The sequence below is a fragment of the Chiloscyllium plagiosum genome, chromosome 4 (genome assembly GCF_004010195.1).
Source record: "Chiloscyllium plagiosum isolate BGI_BamShark_2017 chromosome 4, ASM401019v2, whole genome shotgun sequence".
In the NCBI taxonomy this organism is placed as follows: domain Eukaryota; kingdom Metazoa; phylum Chordata; class Chondrichthyes; order Orectolobiformes; family Hemiscylliidae; genus Chiloscyllium; species Chiloscyllium plagiosum.
This window is the reverse complement of record NC_057713.1, coordinates 32,882,084-32,903,739: the sequence shown is the minus strand read 5'-3', so window position 1 is coordinate 32,903,739 and position 21,656 is coordinate 32,882,084. Positions and strand designations below refer to the sequence as shown.

Sequence of the window (21,656 nt, the reverse complement as noted above, 5' to 3'; positions counted from 1 at the left end):
TCTAGAATTTCACAGCATAACCACTCTTGTATTTACTGATGTGCAACAGTTGATAGTGACAAGGTGTGGAATCAAATAGATAGATGGTTTGTAAAAATAAGAGCATCATTAGCACCTACAATACCTGAGGCTGTGATATATAGTGATGGCTTGTACAGAGGGATGGTAGGGGTCTCTCATGAAAGGTCAGCATGGCCATCTTTAGGAAGACCTTCTCAGTTTGGTGGCTCTCTGTGTGTCTCTGGTAATTAGTGAGTCCCACCACCATGGCATCATTTGATCTTGGGGTAATTATTGGTCAAGCTTACTGTCAGAATTGACTCATTACTCTCTTCAGGTTGTTAAAACATCTTGTACTGTTGCCTATCTTTGAAAAATGCCACCAGTGATTGACACTGTGGGATTACCCATTGACTATAAGATAATAAGAAATAGGAACAGGAGCAGGCCATTTGGCCCCTCAAGCTTGCTCCACCGTTTATTAGGATCGTTGCTGATCCGACATGCCTCACATCCACCATCCTGTCTTTTCCCCTTAACCTTTGATTCTCTTACTAATCAAGAATCTACCTATTTCAGCCTTAAATATACAGAAGCTCTCTGCCCCCACAGACAAGGAATTCCAAAGACTTATAACTCTCAGAGAGAAGAAATTCCTCCTCACCTCAGCCTTAAATTGGTGCCCCTTAATTCTGAGAGTGTACCCTCTGGTCCAAGACTCGCCCATGAGGGGTAACATCCTTTCAGCATTTACCCTGTCAAACCCCATAAGTTTCAATGAGATCACTTGTCATTCTTCTAAACTCCAATGAATCGAGTCCCAACGTGTTTAGCCATTACTCCTAAGGCATCCCTCCATACCAGGGATCACCCTAGTGAACCTTCACTGAGCTGCCTCCAATTAAATAATATCTTTCCTTAGAAAGGGGACTAAACTGCTAACAGTACTGCAAATGTGGTCTCAGCAGTACCTTGTCCAGGTGCAGTAGGACTTCCCCTCTCTTCTACTGCAACCCCCTTGAAGCAAGGGTCAACGTTCCATTAATCTTCAAGATTCCCTGCTGCACGTGTGCACTAGCTTCCTGTGTTTCATGCACAAAGCTCCCACGTCCCTCATATGTTGCAACTTTCTATAGTTTTTCTCCATTTAAATAATACTCTATTCTTTTGTTCTCCCTTCCAAAGTGAATAACTTCAAATTTTCTCACATTATACCCCATTTGCCAACTCCTTTCCCACTCGCTATCAAGGAGAAAGTGAGGTCTGCAGATGCTGGAGATCAAAGTTGAAACTTTATTTCTCCCTTCCAAAGTGAATAACTTCAAATTTTCTCACATTATACCCCATTTGCCAACTCCTTTCCCACGCTATCAATACCTCTCTGAAAAGTGTTTGAGTCCTTCTCGCAACCTGCCTTCCCACCTATTTTAGTGGCATCAGCAAATTTAACTACAGTAGATTTCCTCCAAGTCATTAATACATATTGTGAACAGTTGCATTGCCAGCACTGATCCCTGTGGGAACTCCACTGGTCGCAAGTTGCCAACTTGAAAAAGAACCCCTCATCTCCACTCACTGTCTCCTGTTCATTGGCTAATTTTCTAACTATGGTAATAAACTACCTCCAACAGCATGGCTCTTACCATGGCTCTGCTTGCTCTGTTTCACTGACCATCTTCTCTGCTTCTGGCCCTTAATATGACATGCAAAGCCACCTTTGTTCTTGGTAACAGGACTTGCTGCCTTCACATAAGATCCAATCTGTAGTTTTCACATTGCTGTTTGATATATCAATGAAACTGACCCTCTGACGCACACACCTTGCACTGGGTAGCATGAGGCAGCCTTCTTTCCTCTATGTACCCTCCTTATCCAATCTAATGGCTTCCTTATGCTGTTAAAGCTCTCCTTACCAGTGCACAGCATCTTTATGTTGTTGCATCTCCATCTCTATGCTGCTTTCCCTCTCATTGGAAAAGTCAATGTTTGAAGAAGCCTTAACATGCGATGGACCTATAACCTTGTCCTGGCTCCAATCATTATTATGGGCCTGGTAGACACCTTTCAATTAGGAACATTTCACTTTGGTTGTACCATTGCAACACCTCCAGACTGGAAAATCCCACAGCCTGCAGACAGCTTCACAATTTGGCTGCCAGTTCCTACCAAAGTTCACCAGCTGCTTGCATCTCACCCTCTTTGAGTAAATGAATCTCTAAGCCTGCAGATATCTTGTGCACTATCAGTGAAAATAAGAAAAGTTTAGAAAAATACCTGACTATGGGCTATTTAATGACTTAATTCTCTGCCTCCTGCCAAATATGTGAGTGGCTTCAGACTTGTGGTTGTCTCAAACCAAATGTGGACATTTTATTTTGCTGAGAATAGTTCTAAAAGTCCAGTCTTTGTGAAAAGGCTGTTTGCCCACTTGGACAGCTTGACCTATAAAGATGGCAGTGTCAGCAGGTATTGCTGCGAGACTGGGAGACTCCAGTCATGCTTGAGAGTCTTTCAACAGGTATGTGGAACAGCTGGAGATATCTTTCACTTTTAATAATCGTCTTGGATGTTCCTGGTTATCTGACTGTAAATCAGGGAAACAAAAAGGGTGGTACATATAACTGAAGCAGGCTCAGTGATACGATTCTTGAGAATAATACACTGAAGAGTTTGTTTCCCTTAGCTAAACTAAAATATATGCTGCGGTCAGACATCATGAGTAAACTTCAGCAGTGCGATAACCCAAGCCAGCAAGTTAGCTGTTTGGAACAAGAGATCAGTTACTTAGTGAACATATTGGAGACTAGATTGTGGCTTTGGAAAAACTGTCCATCTAACAGATGTTTGGATCTATTTCATTTCATAGGGTTGCCATTTATTGTTTCTTCAGCCTCTGAAATTCTTCAAAGGGGAATGAATCACATTTTGCAAGGAATTCAGCAAGGAGTGTGTTATTTAGATGACATTATTAATTTTGCTCACACCGGCAGACCCACGATAGCAAATTGAAAAAGCTGCTTCACATCTGAAAGACCATAGAGCTCAGGCAAAAGCACTCAAAGGTTTCAAAATTTGAGAAAGTATTTGCTTTTCCAGGTGAACCATGATAGGTTAGACCCTACCCAGAATAATGTTCAATCAACAAAACACTGGAAATTGTCCTGAATACAGAAGCAACTTCAACACAATTTGTGCCTGAAGCCAGTTAAGATCCAAGCCCAAGTCCAAGTCAGATAGACATGGCTGATGAAAGGAAATTGAATTGAAGGTTGAGGGAATAAAATAGACTCGGTTAGAAAAAACATTCTCCTCAGCGTCAGACCTAAAAGTGTCAAAGTCCCTCCTCCAATTCTAATCAGTAAAGTCAAGAAATAGGAAGCCAGTGGTTAAGTTAGATTTGTAAATAAATATAAAAAAGAGATGTTGAAGTTTAATGGAATTCCTCTTTCAAGACTCGGCTTCCTCGACACAGATGCTACCAAATCCGCTGAGATTCTTCAGCAATTTCTGCTTTTGTTTCAGATTTCCAACATTCACAGGTTTTGGTATTTTGTACAGTATTTAACTCCCTTCCACTTGGCATTTTACTTTCTTCAACAGGAGATCATTTCCCAAGTCAGAACACAACATTGCCTGTTTGCATCTATCAGTTTTCTTTACACTTTCTGAACTGCTGATGAGCAAGGCTCAATCAATTATCTGAAATAGTTCCACGCTGGGACAGGAAATCAACAGCAAAACATTGTTTGTAATGTAATTTAAATTCGTGGAATTGGTTAACATACTGAGTTATAGAAATACAACCTGATAATTAAATACCTAATTGTAGTACATTATTGTTGCATTTTAGGTTAAGTGAAGCATAAATACTGACTGCAGCCAGTCAATTGCTTCTAGCCACTTCTACGTTGTAAATGCAAGCTGTAGCAGGTAAAGGGCAGTATATTATATTAGTTCATGGAACATCTTAGCCAGCATGAGATTCTTGATCAGTTTGGGACTCAAGGGTTATGGACAAAGGGCAGGAAGTGGATGTGAGGAATGTCAGAACAGCCATAGTCCGAGTGAGTAGGCTCAAGCAGCTGAACGGCCTACTCCTGTTCCTGTTTCTTATGGTTTCGTTGCCCATCTCAGATTATGTTTAAGAATCAATCACGTTTCTGTAGGCCTGGAGTCATCTGAGTGGATAAAGATGGCCGACTCCTTTCCCTAAAGGTCTTTAGTGAAACAGATCAATAATGGTCACAATTATGTTAGTTTTTAATTTCAGATTTAAAAAAAAATTGAATTCAAATTTCACCACCTGCCATGGATTCGAACCCATAGTCCCAGAACCTTAGCTGGGAGCTATGGATTTGAAAACTAGTGACATTACCACCATGTACCTCCCCTTTTCCAAATTGAGTGCTTTCCTTATACCTAAGACGAAGTTGTTAATTAACATGCCAGACACTGATGCACCGACAACAAACTGCAGAGCCAAGAATAGGTTGAAACTTGGCACAAACGCTGCTCCCACAGCACTGGCGAGTTGAAGATTCAGTGACAGCAAAACAATTGGGCGTCGGCCAAACCTACAAAAAAAAGGACATATCATGAATTATGTGCCTTGGTCTTTACCCAACCGCTATCCTCTACAAGGACAATAACTCCAAAAGTATTTTAACGGACTCATGAGTAATCTGGGCTGAATCTCAGCCTTAGCAGTCAGTTCAACTATACTCTCTGCTGGTTACCATGTGCAGTGACAAGTGGACTTTGCCAGTATAGTTTTAGCTGAGAGTCTGGAGCAACATTAGGAATTTAGCTCCAGTTGCATGAATGAACATGAGGAATGTATAGGATCAGTCTTGGTTCTGAGGTGAATATTTGGACAACAGTGCAAGAGAAAATAAGGATTTTTATTTTATTCATTCATGGGATATGGGCATCACTGGGGACTGAGCACTTATTGCCCATCCCTAATTGCTCACAAGAAAGTGGTGGTGAGCTGCCTTCTTGAACTGTAGCAGTCCCCTTGGTGCAGGTAGACCCACAATGCTATAAGGGAAGGTGTTCCATGGTTTGTCCCAGTGACACTGAAGGAACGGTAATGTAGTTCCAAGTGAGGATGGTGAGTGGCTTGGAGGAAACCTTGTAGGTGTTGGTACTCCCATGCATCTGCTGCCCTTTGTCCTTCTGGATGGAAGTAGTTATGGACTTGAAAGGTACTGTTTAAGGAATCTTGGTGAATTTCTGTAATTCATCTTATAAATTGTATACACTTTTACTACTTGGCATCAGTAGTGGAGAGAATGAACCTTTGACAATATGGTGCCAATGAAGTGGGCTGCTTTGTCCATGGTGATGTCAAGCTTCTTGAGTGCATCCATCCAGGCAAGTGGGGAGTACTCCATCACACTCCTGACTTGTGTCTTGCAGATGGTGGACAGGATTTGCTGAATTCAGGATTCTGTGCCTCTCAACTGCTAGTGTGGCTAATCCAGTTCAGTTTCTGAATGGTAACTCATCAGCATGTTGATAGTGGGGTAAATTAGCGACGATAATATTAGTTATTGAATGGCAAGGAGCGATGGTTAAATTCTCTCTTATTGGAGATGGTCATTGTCTTGCACTTGTGTGACATAATGTTACTTGTCACCTTTCAGCTCAAGCCAAGATAATATTTGGATTCCTTTATATTGTTTCATTGAACTTAGTGAGAGAATCTATAATTACAGTATTTGAATTATTTTGCAAGTATAGAATCATATAGCACAAAGGAGGGCATTCAGTCTACCAACGCCATGCCAAGTCATAGGAAAGAGCTGTCCAATTAGTCCCACTTATCTGCCCTTTCCCTATGGTCATTTAATTTTCCCTTTCCATGTATGTATTCAACAAAAGTTACCCAGGAATCTGCTTCCACTTCACTTTCACCTAATGTATTCCAGAGAGTGCTGTTCAGTGCCCATCCTTTGTTTTATGCTCAAGGTATCCCAAGAGCAGGCAGTTTTGAAATGCAATGCCCCTTTTGTAACTTCACAGTATTCTGATCCAATGGCATTATGGATGCTATCATAATTGCCTTAGTTTATAAATGAGGTTTGGGACCATTTCTGTGCTCCAACCCAGTCATTTATGAGGTTTGTCCAGCTTCCTGGAGATGGCTAATTAATAGGGTCATCAGCAAACCTCTCCGTTAATTAAGGACAGCAAGTGGATGGCACACACTGGAGGGCTAATTTGAGTGTCCAATATTTTGGGCAACAGGCAATCTGACCAGGAAATGTGGGTACTGCTGCTGCTATAGGTGGGAGAATGCATGATGCCTCAAGATGGAGGTTAAAGAATCATTGTGAAGGGGAATCCTCTAACACCTGCAGCTTCAGGTAGTTTTAGGGGAAATTAAAGGAGGTCTTGCTGTTAAATCCAATCTGGTGCCAGGAGGCTGCCTCCAGTCACCTGATGGTATTCCATTTCAGCACAGGGTTCACCCATCATAGTAAGGTTTGGGGGGCATCACCAGTTTATCTTTAAGTTGGTATTTGATTATTCCTAACTAGTAACTGACCAGATAGGCAGGTAGGATCTCAGTCCTTTTGACCTCTCTCTGCATATGCTCCTTGCCACCTAAGTAATATCTTCTCAATTTATCTACACCAAAGCTGCCTGTTCTAAAACACACAATAAAGATAAGAGGTGGTACTTAGGCTAATTTAGTGAAATATATGTTTTTAATAATATTACAGGAAGACATGTTGGGAGCAGTGCCGGGCATGTCAACCTGGTGGAGCTACCCAAACAGGACTACTTGCATGCCAAACAGCATAAAGCAGTAAGTGATAGACAGAGCTGAGCGACCCCACAAATCAACAGGTGAGATCTAAATTTTGGAGTTATGTCACATCCAGTCATGAATGTTGGTGGACAGTTGATCAACTCACTGGAGGAAGAGGCTCCACAAATATCCCCATCCTCAATGATGGGAGAGCCCAGCACACCAGTGCAAAAGATAAGACTGGAACATTTGCAGTAATCTTCAGCCAGAAGTGCCAAGTGGATGATCCATGTCAGCCTCCTCCAGTGGTCTTCAGCATCACACTTACCAGTCTGCAGCCAATTTGATTCACTCCACATGATATGAATAAATAGTTGGATGAATTGGATACTGTAAAGGCTATAGGCCCTGGCAACATTCCAGCAACAGTAATAAAGACCTATTTTCCAGATGTTGCCACATCCCTAACCAAGCTGTTACAGTACAGCTACAACACTGGCATTTATCCAACAATGTGGAAAATTGCTCAGGAATGCAAAAAGCAGGGCAAATCCAACCTAGTCAATTACTGCCCCATCAGTCTACTCTGGATCATCAGTAAAGTGATGGAAGGTGTCATCAACAGTGCTATCAAGCAGCACGTGCTCAGCAATAATCCCTTCAGTGACGCCCAGTTTGGGTTCTGCCAGGGTCACTCAGCTCCTGAGGAGAAAGTGAGGTCTGCAGATGCTGGAGATCAGAGCTGAAAATGTGTTGCTGGAAAAGCGCAGCAGGTCAGGCAACATCCAGGGAACAGGAGAATCGACGTTTCGGGCATAAGCCCTTCTTCAGGAATCGGCTTATGCCCGAAACGTCGATTCTCCTGTTCCCTGGATGCTGCCCGACCTGCTGCGCTTTTCCAGCAACACATTTTCAGCTCACTCAGCTCCTGACCTCATCATAGCCTTGGTTCAATCGTGGACAAAAGAGCTGAATTCCAGAGGTGAGGTGAGAGTGAAAGCCTTTGATATCAAGGCCACAATCGACCAAATGTGCCATCAATGTGCTCTAGCAAAACGTGGACGACAGTTGTCATTTCTGGAGGTCAGTCATCTCAGCTCCAGGGCATTTCTGCAGGAGTTCATTTGAATAGTGTTCTAGGCCCAACCATCTTCAGCTGCTTTGTCAATGATCTTCTCTCCATCATAAGGTCACAAGTGGGGATGTTTGCTGATGATTGCATAATGTTCAGCACCAGTTGCACTCCTCAGACACTGAAGCCCAAATATGACAAGATCCAGAGAATATTCAAGCAAGGGCTAAAAACTGGCAAGTATATTATGCCACTCAAATGCCAGGCAATGATCATCTCTAGGAAGATACAATCTAACCACTGGCTCCTTGACATTCAATGGTGTTACCATCACTGAGTCCCACAATATTAGTGTTCTGGGAATTACATGGACCAAAAACTGAACTGGACTTGCCATATAAATGTAGTGCTTTAACAGTAGGTCAGAAGCAAGGAATACTGTGACCAATAACTCATCTCCTGACTCCACAATTTACAAGACAGAAGTCAGGAGTGTAATGGAATACTCCCTACTTGTTTGGATGGGTAACAACAACACTCAAGAAGTTTGACACCAACAAGGACAAAGCAGCCCACTTGATTGATAACGCATCCGCAAACATTTTCATTCACCGTTGACACTCAGTGGTGTGTACTATCTGCAAGATGCAATACAGAAATTCACTAAAGATCCTTAGACAGCACCTTCCAAACCCACGAACACTTCCATCTAGAAGGACAAGGGCAGCAGATAAACAGGAACACCGCCACTTTTAAATTCCCCTTCAAGCCACTCAACATGCTGACTTCAAAATGTAGTGTTGCTGCTTCACTGTCACTGGGTTAAACTCCTTCAGTAACAGCATTGTGAGTCATACTACAGCACAAGTACTGTAGCTGTTCAAGATGGCAGCTCACCGCTACCTTCTCCACGGCAATAAATGCTGCAACGATGCCCATGTGCCACGAGTGAATACAAACATTTTATTTTAGATTATAAATCATCAGTTGGAGTGGTTTTATAGTATTTAATTTGTTCTTACCTGTCTGCTAGTGGACCAAACACCAAGGCACCAACAAAAAGTCCAAACATGGAAACGGACCGTGAGAGCTGATTTAACCAATGGTCATCACAAACCAGATCAAACTGAAGAGTGAGAAACAATCCCAGTTAGAAAGAGGGCTTGGTTAAAAGAGGGAGGAGTAAATGCTTCTTCAGTTGCTATATCATTGCAATATCGAACAATGTTCTATGAATTCTTTGAAAAGGTGACGAAGGAGGTTGATGAGGGGAAAGCGGTAGATGTGGTATATATGGATTTTAGTAAGGCGTTTGATAAGGTGTTCAGAGATTCTTTATTCCACTGGCACACAAACGTATTATTATTAATATTAAGTAACAAAAAAAGTTACCTTGAGAAGCGAATCAAACAATTGAGAGCTCCATCCAGCACACTTGACAGCCAGTCTGCCCTCAGCACCAGCCCTGCCTAGCTCTGAGTCCATTGAAAAAGTATCAGAATCCTGGAGGATCCCTGATATGGAAGTATCACCGCGTGCCTCCATGACTTCTGCCAATCAACAGGGCTGCAGCCTACTCGACTGACAGTCACTGTGGCAACCTTGAGGCGCAGTATCCAGGTTGACCTGCCCAATCTCACCCAGGGAAAAAAAAAAATCACCTCTATATCACACCAACTGCACCTCAGCCCCTGCTCCAATCTCACACACACACACATACCTGCCACATCTCTCAGGCTGCATCCTTTGCCAGTTACTCCAACATGACAAAGCCATCAGCCAAATGTATGGCACTCACTGGCACATTTGTCTCTCTTTTGCAGATGACTAGATGGCATAAAATAGGAGGCAGCAAGAGCCAGATGAAAGGAAATGGTTTGCCAGAATTTCCTAATCACATTGATAGGTCAGTATTGACCACTATTGGGATGTTTTAATTGAGATTGGAGCTAATGGTGAGGGTGAAATCATAGTAATTGGCAGTATCCTCATACCGAATCCTCCCCAAGTTTCACTTCTCTTAATCTCACTCTTTTTGATGCACCAGATACAGAAGGTGTACCTCTTACTGTACTCCACTCCTGAATGACAATATTACCTCAGATCATTTTCTTTTCAGATATCTAACAAGTATGAAATTCACCAGACAGAGGAAAAAATACTAATAAGAGAGCAATGAAGGAGACGCAGAACCATCACAGCCTTTACACTCACAGTGATCACCATAGATACTGGTACACTGTGAAAGGGAAGATTAGGATCTGGATGTGCTGAGATACCAGGCATGAATGGAATGTAATCAGGACAAAAGGTGAGGATGGCAGAGCTGTCAGCTTGACAGAGGGAGGGCACTGCACATCGATCCTGTTACAGATGGCACAGATGAGAACTTTGATGGGACAACTGACAGATGAAAGCTGATATTGTATATATCATAAAAACCAAAAGAACTGTGGATGCTGTAAATCAGAGACAGAAACAGAAGTTGCTGCAAAAGCTCAGCAGGTATGGCAGCGTCTGTGGAGAGAAAGCAGGGTTAACAGTAAAGAAGGATCACTGGACCAGAAACATTAACTCTGATTTCTCTCTGGGGATGTACAAATATTCTTATACACAGGATTGTCTACCGCCTACTCTTAGGGAGGCTATTTTAAAGAAAGGGGGCCCCGAAGAATGCACTTCATACAGACCAATTTCGCTGTTGAATGTAGATTTCAAAATTTTATCCAAGATGTTGGCTCTGAGGTTGGAGAAGGTCCTTCCCCATATTATAAGAGAAAACCAGACAGGTTTTGTTAAGGGCCATAGCTCCTTCAACAATATTAGGAAGGTACTGAACACAGTACAGGTACGTTAGCAAAGATTGATTCCGGGGTTTGGTGGTCTCCCTTGAAGCAGAAAAGGCGTTTGGTCAGATAGAATGGCCGTACCTATTTGAGATTCTAGAGAGCTTTGGTTTGGGGGGGATCCTTTGCTAGATATGGCAGTACTGTATAATGATCCTAAGGTGGCAGTCATTACAAATGGTATTAAGTCAAATAACTTTAATATTGGAAGAGATAGTTGTCAGAGGTGTCCTTTATCACTGCTGTTATTTACCTTGGCGATTGAACTGTTAGCTGAAACTAGCAGGAGGGATCCTGAAATAGTAGCGCCAAAGGTGGGAATGGGGGAGCATAAGATCCCCATATATGCTGATGACGTCCTTTTGTTTTTGGTCAATCCGGAGATGTCTGTTCCTTGATTGATCCAAACAATTAATCCATGTGGTGGTTTCTCGGGTTACAGGATCAATTTTGCAAAATCGGAAGCCATGCCAGTAGGTGAATTAGTGGAGGGGCCAAACCTGAAGGATGGAATGCAGTTCCCGTTTAGATGGTCACCAAAAGGTTTTTTTGTACTGGGAATTTTTATTACCCCTTCCTTCCACCAGCTGTATAAAGCTAACTATGGACAACTATTGGAGAGGATAAAACAGGAGTTGCAGTGATGGGAGGGGTTACCGTTATAATGGTTAGGCCGAATAGCCCTGATTAGGATGAATGTTCTTCCTCCACTGCTGTACCCCATGAGAATGCTCCCGTTGTTGTTACCTAGACAAGTGTTACAGAGGCTCAGTGGTTGGCTAGGGGCCTTTATTTGGTACCACAAGTGTCCTCTAATTAAATTCACTAAATTGCAGCTTTCACAGGCAGAGGGAGGGGTGGATCTTCCAGATTTGAAGAAATACCAAATAAGTCCTCTGTTAACATATGTTGGTGGCTGGGTACGGGGGAATTCAGAGTCGATTTGGCTTGATATTGAAGCATCACAGTCAAGATGTCCTTTAATTAATTTACTATTCATTGACAAGATGAAATCCGTGACCCAGCAGTGTAAAAGTCCAAACATACAGTAAAAGCTTGGAGGATAATGAGGCAAGACAAGGGCAATTGGTCTAAGACCTCGTCATTTACCCCATTGGTGGGGGCCCAAGGATTTAAACCTGGGATAATGGACTCCGGCTTGAAGGCATGAGAGAATAAGGGATTTTTCTGCCTGGGAGACTTATTTGAGGTGGAAGGTCCTGATGTCATTTAGTCAGTTAAGTCAGAAATATGGATTGTCTAATAGGGACCTTTTCCGATATTTCCAGATAAGGGACTACATACAGAGGAAGACCACACTCCTGGTTCAGTGTTACAAATCAGAAAAGAGTACTCTGGTGTACAGTGGCTCTTTCACTCAGTACTTTATATCATTTACAGAAAGGCCGCGCTCTGGGGGACATGGCAGGACTCTGTAGGACGTGAAATCGAGAGTTAGGAGAGGATATTTCATCGGAGGTATGGGAAGATATCTGTGGGAATGTAAGGAAAATCTCAGTATGTAACAGGAGATCTTGCACAGGGCTCATATGGCACCAGAGAGGCTAGCTAAGTTCAAGACAGGAGTGTCACCAGGTATCCCAAATGTAACATTAGTATAGGGAGTCTTACACAATGCTATTGGTGATGTTGTAAGACCCAGAGATACTGGTGCTATAGTAAGGGAGCTAAAGGACATCCTGGGGATTGAAATTAATGTGGATCTGGTATTTCTTCTTTTGGGGTTGCCAAATTGCCCTCTCTGGGGGAACATAGGGAGAGATTGTATAATATTCTTACCCATTGTGCAAGGAAGAACATTCTGGTGAACTGGGCATCGGAAAAATCCCCAGGTCTTATGGGGTGGCGTAGATTGGTGATGGAGCATCTCCCCCAAGACTACCTCACAAATATGGTGCACCATAAAACGGAGCAGTTTTACAAGGCGTGGCAGCCCTTTCTAAATTATATTGACGTAGACTTATCAGCAATATTAATTAGGGCATGGTATAACCGTGGGAATCAGTCTGGGTGCCGTGAGGCCCTGGGAGGAGGAGACTGGGGGAAAAAGAATATGGGTACAATAATGCTCCCAGGGATGGGAGCCCCAGTAGAGGAGTGATGAGTGAGATAGAATATAATGAGATATTATTTAATTTAAGTTATTTGAATTTAGTTTAAGTTAGTATTTATTTAATATGTTTGTAGTTTAGTTTAAGTTAAGTAGGTATGTTTGTTTTGGTAGAATAGTAGGTCGTTAATTAACAATGGTATTGTGTTATGGCCTTTCTTGTACTGCCTTTTTTCCTGTTTTGATGGCGTTTTTTTCTTTGTACATAAATATTTTGTAAAAGATTTTAAAAGGTTTTCAATAAAAATATTTGTATAAAAAACTCTGATTTCTCTCAGAGTTTCAGATTTTTCAGATGCTGCCAGACCTGCTGAACTCTTCTAGCAAATCTGTTTTTGTGTCTTATATATACGTTTACACACAATAAAATGCATTAGAAACCTATCAGAAAGCCTATTCCAATCCTGTATATCGCTATCAAATTTTCTGTCAACTTCCTTTGTTCAAAGGAGAACAATCCTAGCTTCTCTAACTTTATCGATCACACAGTTGTACAGCGCAGAAACAGACAGCAGACCCTTCACTCCAACTCAAACATGCTGAACAAATATCTTAAATTAATCTAGTTCCATTTGGCTCATATCTCACTAAACCTTTTCTATTCATATACCCATCTGGGTACCTTTTAAATGCTGTAATTGTACCAGCCTCCACCACTTCCTCTGGCAGCTCATTCCATACACACACCACCCTCTGCATGAAAAAGCTGCCCCTCAAGTTGCTGTTAATTCTTTTCCCTCTCTCCTTAAACCAATGCCCTGTAGTTTTGCCTCCCCCACCCTGGAAAAAAGACCTTGTCTTTTTACCCTCGCCATGCCCCTCATGATTTTATAAACCTCTATAAAGTCACCCCTCAGCTTCCGATGCTCCAGGGAAAACAGCCCCAGCCTATTCAGCATCTCCCTGTAGCTCAAACATTCCAATCCTAGCAGCTTCCTTGTAAATATTTTCTGACTACCTTCAAATTTAACAACATCTTTTTGATAGGAAAACCAGAGTTTAATGTAGCATTCTGAAAGTAGCCTAAGCAATGTCCTATAGAAGCTGCAACATGATATCCCAACTCCTAAACTCTATGTACTGCCCAATGAAGGCAAGCGTACCAAATGTCTTCACCAGCCTGTCTACCTGAGGCTCCACTTTCAAGGAACTGTGAAGCTGCATCCCTATGTCCCTTTGTTCAGTAACACTTCCCAGGACCCTACCATTAACTGTATAAATCCTGATTTGCCTTTCCAAAATGCAACGCCTCACATTTATCGAAATTAAACTCTATCTGCCACTTTTCAGCCCATTGGCCCATCTGATCAAAATCCTGTTATAGTCTGAGTAACCTTCTTCGCTGTCCACTACAATTCCAAGTTTGGTGTCATCTGCAAACTTACTAACTGTACCTCCTATGCTCACATCCAAATGATTTATATAAATGACAAAAAGCAGTGGACCCAGCACTGATCCTTGTGGCACTCCACTGGTCACAGGCCTCCAGTCTGAAAAGCAACCCTCCACCACCACCTTATGTCTCCTACCTTTGAGCCAACTTTGTATCCAATAGCTAGTTTTCTCTGGATCCCATGTGATCTAATCTTGCCTACCAGTGTACCATACGGAACCTTGTCAAATGCCTTACTCAAGTTCATATAGAAAAAGTCCACCACTCTGCCTTCATCAATCTTTTGGGCGGCATGGTGGCACAGTGGTTAGCACTGCTGCCTCACAGCGCCAGAGACCCGGGTTCAATTCCCGACTCAGGCGACTGACTGTGTGGAGTTTGCACCTTCTCCCCGTGTCTGCGTGGGCTTCCTCCGGGTGCTCCAGTTTCCTCCCACAGTCCAAAGATGTGCACGTCAGGTGAATTGGCCATGCTAAATTGCCCGTAATGTTAGGTAAGGGGTAAATGTAGGGGAATGGGTCTGGATGGGTTGCTCTTCGGAGGGTCGGTGTGGACTTGTTGGGCCAAAGGGCCTGTTTCCACACTGTTGCTTGGTCAACCGCAATGGAAAATCTAAACTGAGCCCCTCTGCACAATTGGTAGAGAATGAAAAGGGCCTGTTTCCACACTGTAAGTAATCTAATCTAATCTAATCTTTTTGTCACTGCTTCAAAGAAAATCAATCATGATAGTTAGACTTTACTTGCCACGCACAAAGCCATGTTGACTATCCTTAATCAGTCTTTGCCTTTCCGAATCCTGTCCCTCAGAATCCCCTCCAACAACTTATCCACCACTGATGTCAGGCTTACTGGTCTATAGTTCCCTGCCTTTACCCTCACTTCTTAAATAATGGCACTACAGGAAGATATGGACTCGATTGGCTGAATGATGTGCTTCTGTATTGTAGGAATTCTATGATTCCATGATTAAGACCACACATCGAGATGTAACGTATTCGGTGCCAGTGTTTAGAGAGGGTACACAACATGTGGTCTTACGTTGTAAACAGGCATTGGTTATAGACAACTATATTTCTGCGTAGAATGGATGTCCGTTTTCATTGTAGTCACCAACTCCATGGTTTTCAAATGCTCCCTTTCATGTCTGGCAGTAATAGCCTACATTGTCATTAAAATCACCAAAGACAACAATGTTGTACCTGGGAGGGGTATTCTGAATGAGTTCTTGGAGTTCTATATAGAATTGATGTCTATCAGCTAGACTAGCCTTCAGGGTTGGAATATGAAGACCACCAAGAGTCAGGGGGCGTAATGTGTTTGCAATAGCCATTTGTCAGCTTTGAAAGTTTAGTAGTGGTAATTTTCTTCGCTGTGAAGTGATGGGGGAAGGCGTTAATCACTTTGAGGCCTACCTGACTGATAGAGGGTATAGTTTCTTTTCTCTGTCTTTTGTTTTTGTTTTATGACCAAGTAGATGTTGTGATAGTCCGTTACTGAGGGAAGATAAAGTGTGGATACATAGTGAATGGGAATTGAGATTGCACTTATTGATATCAGGTTGAAATTCTCAGAGATAGCACAGTAAGTAAAAGGGCTTTATAAGTTATCACCATTGTCTACCACAAATGCCTCCTGAGGATTCTGGATAATCCAAGATAGAGGACGAGAAAAATTTCTGGCTATAATAGCTGCTCCTTTTTTGAGGTATTTTAGGTGTTGGAAGTGATTTCCTCGAATTCCAGGAGCAATAATTACTGTTTCATATGCTGTTGCATTGTTTTGGAACTTTGGAGAAAAAGAAGTCAAAGCAACAGCAGTTTTAAAAAGGGAGAGGTACAGATAATGGAAGCACATGGTGAGGGAAGGTCAGTGCAGGAGAGAGAGAGAGAAAGAAACTGACATCACAGTGAACCTGCGCAGTTACTGCCTTTGCTGTTTGAATTCTTGTCATGCAGGACATCGGAGTGCGTCTGGGAAAATCAACAAACAGTGAAATTCACAACTGATCTTGGTGGAATTGTTTGGATGAAGTCACAGCACAGAAACAGATAAGTTAATAGTTTTAAGTGTGGCCTACAGAAAGTCTGCAGTCGTGAGTGGAGTGGTTCTTTCTTGATTATATGTTTTTTGAGATATGTCTCTTGATTAAACTTAAAATATAAGCCAGAACTATTAATTTAACCTGGAGCAGTGTTTTGTAGAGGAATAAGATGGTGTTATTTTCTGGGTCTGTAGATTGTGAAGGAGCAAAAATGGCCTTTAGTAGAGTGATATGCGTTTTTGTCAGATGTGGGAGTTTAAGGAGAGTTTATAGGTTACTGTGGATTATATCTGCAATAAATGCCGTTGCTTGTGAATCATATCAGATCAAATGGATCGGTTGGAGAGACAGTTAGAGGCAATGAGAAATTTGTAACAGCAACGGTATGTGATGGATGGCAGTTATAGGAAGGGGGGAAAGTCTCAGATACAGTCACATAGATGAGTTAACTCCAGGAAAGGTAAGAGAGGGAGGCAGCTAGTGCAGGAGTCTTCTGTGGCTAACCCCATTTCAAACAACTATGCTGTTTTGGAAAATGGGGGTGATCGATTCACAGGGGAACATAGCATGAACAGCCAAGTTTCTGATATTGAGACTGGCTCTAATTCAACGATGGGTATGTCAGGTTCCAAGAGATCAATTGTGTTAGGGGACTCTCTAGTCTGAGGTACAGACAGACGTATCTGTGACCAGCAGCGAGAAATCAGAATGGTGTGTTGCTTCCCTGGTGCCAGGATCAAGGATGTCTCAGAGAGGGTGCAGAATGTTCTCAATGGGGTGAGGGGCCAGCAAGAGGTCATTGTCCACATTGGAACCAATGACATAGGAAGTGAAGAAGTTGAGATTCTGAAGGGAGATTACAGAGAGTTAGGCAGGAATTTAAAAAGGAGGTCCTCGAGAGTAGTAATATCTGGATTACTTCCGGTGCTACGAGCTAGTTAGGGCAGAAATAGGAGGATAGAGGGAGATAGTGAGGAAAGAGATCAATCTGAGACTGGTACAGTTGACAACAGAAATAACTCAAACAGTCAGGGTAGACAGGGACAAGGTAGGACTAATAAATTAAATTACATTTATTTCAAAGCAAGGGGCCTATTAGGGAACGCAGATGAACTGAGGGCGTGGTTAGGAAGATGGAGTTGAGATATCATAGCAGTTATAGAAACTTGGCTCAGGGATGGACAAGACTGGCAGCTTAATGTTCCAGGATACAAATGCTACAAGGATAGAAAGGGAGGCAGAGGGGTGGGAGAGGGGCATCATAGCTGTGCTGTGAGAGGATATTCCCGGAAATACATCCAGGGAAATTATTTGGGTGGAACTGAGAAATAAGAAAAGGATAATCACCTTGTTGGGATTGTATTATAGATCCCTTAATAGTCAGCGGGAAATTGAGAAAAATATTTGTTAGGCGATCTCCACTATCTGTAAGAATAATAGGGTGCCAATGGTAGGGGATTTTAACTTTCCAAACATAGACTGGGACTGCCATAGTGTTAAGGGTTTAGATGGAGAGGAATTTGTTAAGTGTGTACAAGAAAAGTTTCTGATTCAGATTGTGGATGTACCCACTAGAGAAGGTGCAAAACTTGACCTACTCTTGAGCAATAAGACAGGGCAGGTGACTGAGGTGTCAGCGGGGGTGCACTTTTGGGGCCAACGACCATAATTCTATTAGTTTTAAAATAGTGATGGAAAAGGATAGACCAGATCTAAAAGTTGAAGTTCTAAATTGGAGAACGGTCAATATTGGCGGTATTAGGCGAGAACTTTCAAAAGCTGATTGGGGGCAGATGTTTGCAGGTAAAGGGACGGCTTGAAAATGGGAAGCCTTCAGAAATGAGATAACGAGAATCCAGAGAAAGTATATTCCTGCCAGGGTGAAAGGAAAGGCTGGTAGGTATAGGGAATGCTGGATGACTAAGAAATTGAGGGTTTGGTTAAGAAAAAGAAGGAAGCATATGTCAGGTATAGGCAGAATAGATCGAGTGAATCCTTAGAAGAATATAAAGGCAATGGGAGTATACTTAAGAGGGAAATCAGGAGGGCAAAAAGGGGATGTGAGATAGCTTTGATAAATAGAATTAAGGAGAATCCAAAGGGTTTTTACAAATACCTTAAGGACAAAATGGTAACTAGGGAGAGAATAGGGCCCTCAAAGATCAGCAAGGTGGCCTTTGTGTGGAGCCACAGAAAATGGAGTAGATACTAAACGAGTATTTTGCATCAGTATTTACTGTGCAAAAGGATTTGGAAGATATAGAATGTAGGGAAATAGGCGGTGACATCTTGAAAAATGTCCATATTATGGAGGAGGAAGTACTGGATGTCTTGAAATGCATAAAGGTGGGTAAATCCCTAGAACTCTGTGGGAAGCTAGGGAAATAATTGCTGGGTCTCTAGCTGAGATATTTGTATCATCGATAGTCACAGATGAGGTGCCAGAAGACTGGAGGTTGGCTAACGTGGTGCCACTGTTCAAGAAGGGTGGTAAGGACAAGCCAGTGAACTATATACCAGTGAGCCTGACCTCGGTGGTGGGCAAGTTGTTGGACGGAATCCTGAGGGACAGGATGAACATGTATTTGGAAAGGTAGGGACTGATTAGGGAACATGGCTTTATGCAATGGAAATCATGTCTCACAACTTGATTGCAATTTTTTGAAGAAGTAACAAAGAGGATTGACGAGGGCAAAATGGTAGATGTGATCTATGTGGACTTCAGTAAGGCATTCGACAAGGTTCTCCATGGGAGACTGTTTAGCAAGGTTCGATCTCATGGAATACAGGGAGAAGAAGCCATTTGGATAAAGAACTGGCTCAAAGGTAGAAGACAGAGGGTTGTGGTGGAGGGTTGTTTTTCAGACTGGAGGCCTGTGACCAGTGGAGCGCCACAAGGATCGGTGCTAGGTCCACTACTTTTCATCATTTTTCAACAATTTGGATGTGAGCATAAGAGGTATAGTTAGTAAGCTTGCCGATGACACCAAAATTGGAGGTATAGTGGACAGCGAACAGATTACCTCAGATTTCAAGAGGATCTGGACCAGATGGGCCAATGGGCTGAGAAGTGGCAGATGGAGTTTAATTCAGATAAATGTGAGGTGCTGCATTTTGGGAAAGCAAATCTTAGCAGGACTTATACACTTAATGATAAGGTCCTAGGGAGTGTTGCTGAACAAAGAGACCTTGGAGTGCAGGTTCATAGCTCCTTGAAAGTGGAGTCGCAGGTAGACAGGATAGTGAAGGCGGCGTTTGGCATGCTTTCCTTTATTGGTCAGAGTGTTGAATACAGGAATTGGGAGGTCATGTTGCGGCTGTACAGGATATTGGTTAGGCCACTGTTGGAATATTGCATGCAATTCTTGTCACCTTCCTATTGAAAAGATGTTGTGAAACTTGAAAGGGTTCAGAAAAGATTTACAAAGATGTTGCCAGGGTTGGAGGATTTGAGCTATAGGGAGAGGCTGAGGTTTATAAAATCATAAGGGTTCATGGATAGGGTAAATAGACAAGGTCTTTTCCCCCAGGTGGGGGGAGACAAAACTTGAGGGCATAGGTTTAAGGTGAGAGGGGAAAGATATAAAGATGGACCTAAGGGGCAACCTTCTCACACAAAGGGTGATGTGTGTGGAATGAGCTAATACAGGAAGTGGTGGAGACGAGTTTAATTACAACATTTAAAAGGCATCTGAATGGGTATATAAATAGGAAGGGTTTAGAGGGATATAGGCCAAACGCTGGGAAATGGGACTAGATTAATTTAGGATATCGGGTTGGCATGGAAGTGTTGAATCCCAGTGTCTGTTTCCATGCTGCACATCTTTATGATTCTAAGTCCTCTGAAACTAGATTAAAAGGGTACATACAACATTGAAATGCAGTTCCCAAATTATTATTGTTGGTTCTGCTTAACTATGCTTACTTCAGTAGTTTTTACTCTACTACTAGTATTACTCACAAGCAGCTTTCCAAAGGTAGCTTTTATGAAAGAACAGTATTACATTTTACATGACTGCTGGCATTCTTCCCTATTCTCATTCATCTCGTCTCATTTTCCTGAGCTCTCACATACATATGAATAAATGAATTAGGAACAAGAATAGACCACTCAGCCCCTCGATCCTGCTCCGCCGGTCAATAAGATCATGCCTGTTCTGATTACTCCACATTCCCACCTCCCTTCGCTGTGGGTTTCACTCTCTTCCTTTCAAGACTCAATCCTTCTCTGTCATAAAAATATTCAAAGATTCTGCTTTTATCACCTTTCAAGAGAGTTCCAAAGACTCATCTCCCTCCGTGAGGTGAAAAACTATTCTCATCATTTTGTCTTAAATGAGCAATTTATTTATAAAGTGACCTCTAAGTCCAGATTCCCTGATAAGATGAACCATCTTTCCCAAACCTACCCCTCAGAATCTTGTATGTTTCAATCCTTCTAGCTTCCAGCAGATACACGTTTGGCCTGTTAACAAACCATCTCTGAACTGTTTCCAATGCATTTACATGCTTTTATCATTTCTCAAAAACTGCTCCCAATGTATTTTAAAGCTACTTCATTTGCTGTCAGCATGGTGCATGGTAAACCAGCTCTCCAAGCTAACTGCCCTGTGTGAAGTGGGTCACTGCAAACAAGCAACGAATGGGAGTTTGCCTTCTCTCACCATCACTGGCAAGGTGCAGAACTGTTTACATTTGAAAAAAAAGCACAAACCTCTGTTACCAATGTCGAGCTATATTGTGAGGTGTCGTATACCCAGCCTTCTTCACATGCTACCGTAGACTGATTGAGGTGTAATCGTATCCAATCCATGTCTTTATCTGGACTTGGCTTGTACATTTCACATTTCTGGTAAGAGCCATTGTTTTCCTTCGGGAGAGTCAAGAGCAATTGTTCTTCTTTGGCCAAACCAGCACTGATGTTTAAGATCCAATTGGTCTGACAAAAATGTTGGACACTCGCACCAGTAAAAACCTGAGCAATCAAGTGGAAACCCATGAAGAAATTCGGCAAACATATCAACATGAGCAAACGTTTCTGGAATGGCCCAAATTCTCCCACAGCTCTCAGGATTTCTCCAAAATCACTCATGTTGTCTCCCCTTTTGATGGTGCCAATTCTACAGTTCTACAATATACAATGTCTGAATTTTAAAGTGTACTGTATTTACGCTCAGTGACAGCTGTGATTACCATTTCTTCATTTAAGTTAATGGTTGCTGTATTGTGTAACAAATGAAAGAATGTCAACTTAGGACAAAGATTGATTTTGTATGTTTGCTCTGAACAATTGACAAAGTGACTTTACAGGCTCAATTTTATTTGCAAAGAATGAGCAACTGCCAATGGTTCAAAGGTATTAGCGATTCTAAATCCAAAAGCTACATAACATTTTAATGGCCTCATAAACG

General features: G+C 42.2%; 1 protein-coding gene across 1 annotated transcript in view; it reads right to left on the bottom strand.

Annotated features, from left to right (window-relative positions):
* slc22a13b (solute carrier family 22 member 13b) overlaps nt 1-21,438 on the bottom strand; it is a 38,098-nt gene extending 16,660 nt beyond the window's left edge. Inside the window, exons 1-3 of the mRNA XM_043687914.1 lie at nt 20,960-21,438; nt 8,855-8,958; nt 4,420-4,574 (exon numbers count right to left, since the gene is read on the bottom strand). Coding sequence (XP_043543849.1) covers nt 4,420-4,574; nt 8,855-8,958; nt 20,960-21,337 — 637 coding nt within the window. The 5' untranslated portion in view covers nt 21,338-21,438. The remainder of the gene's footprint in view (nt 1-4,419; nt 4,575-8,854; nt 8,959-20,959) is intronic.
* Between the last annotated feature and the right edge of the window lie 218 nt (nt 21,439-21,656).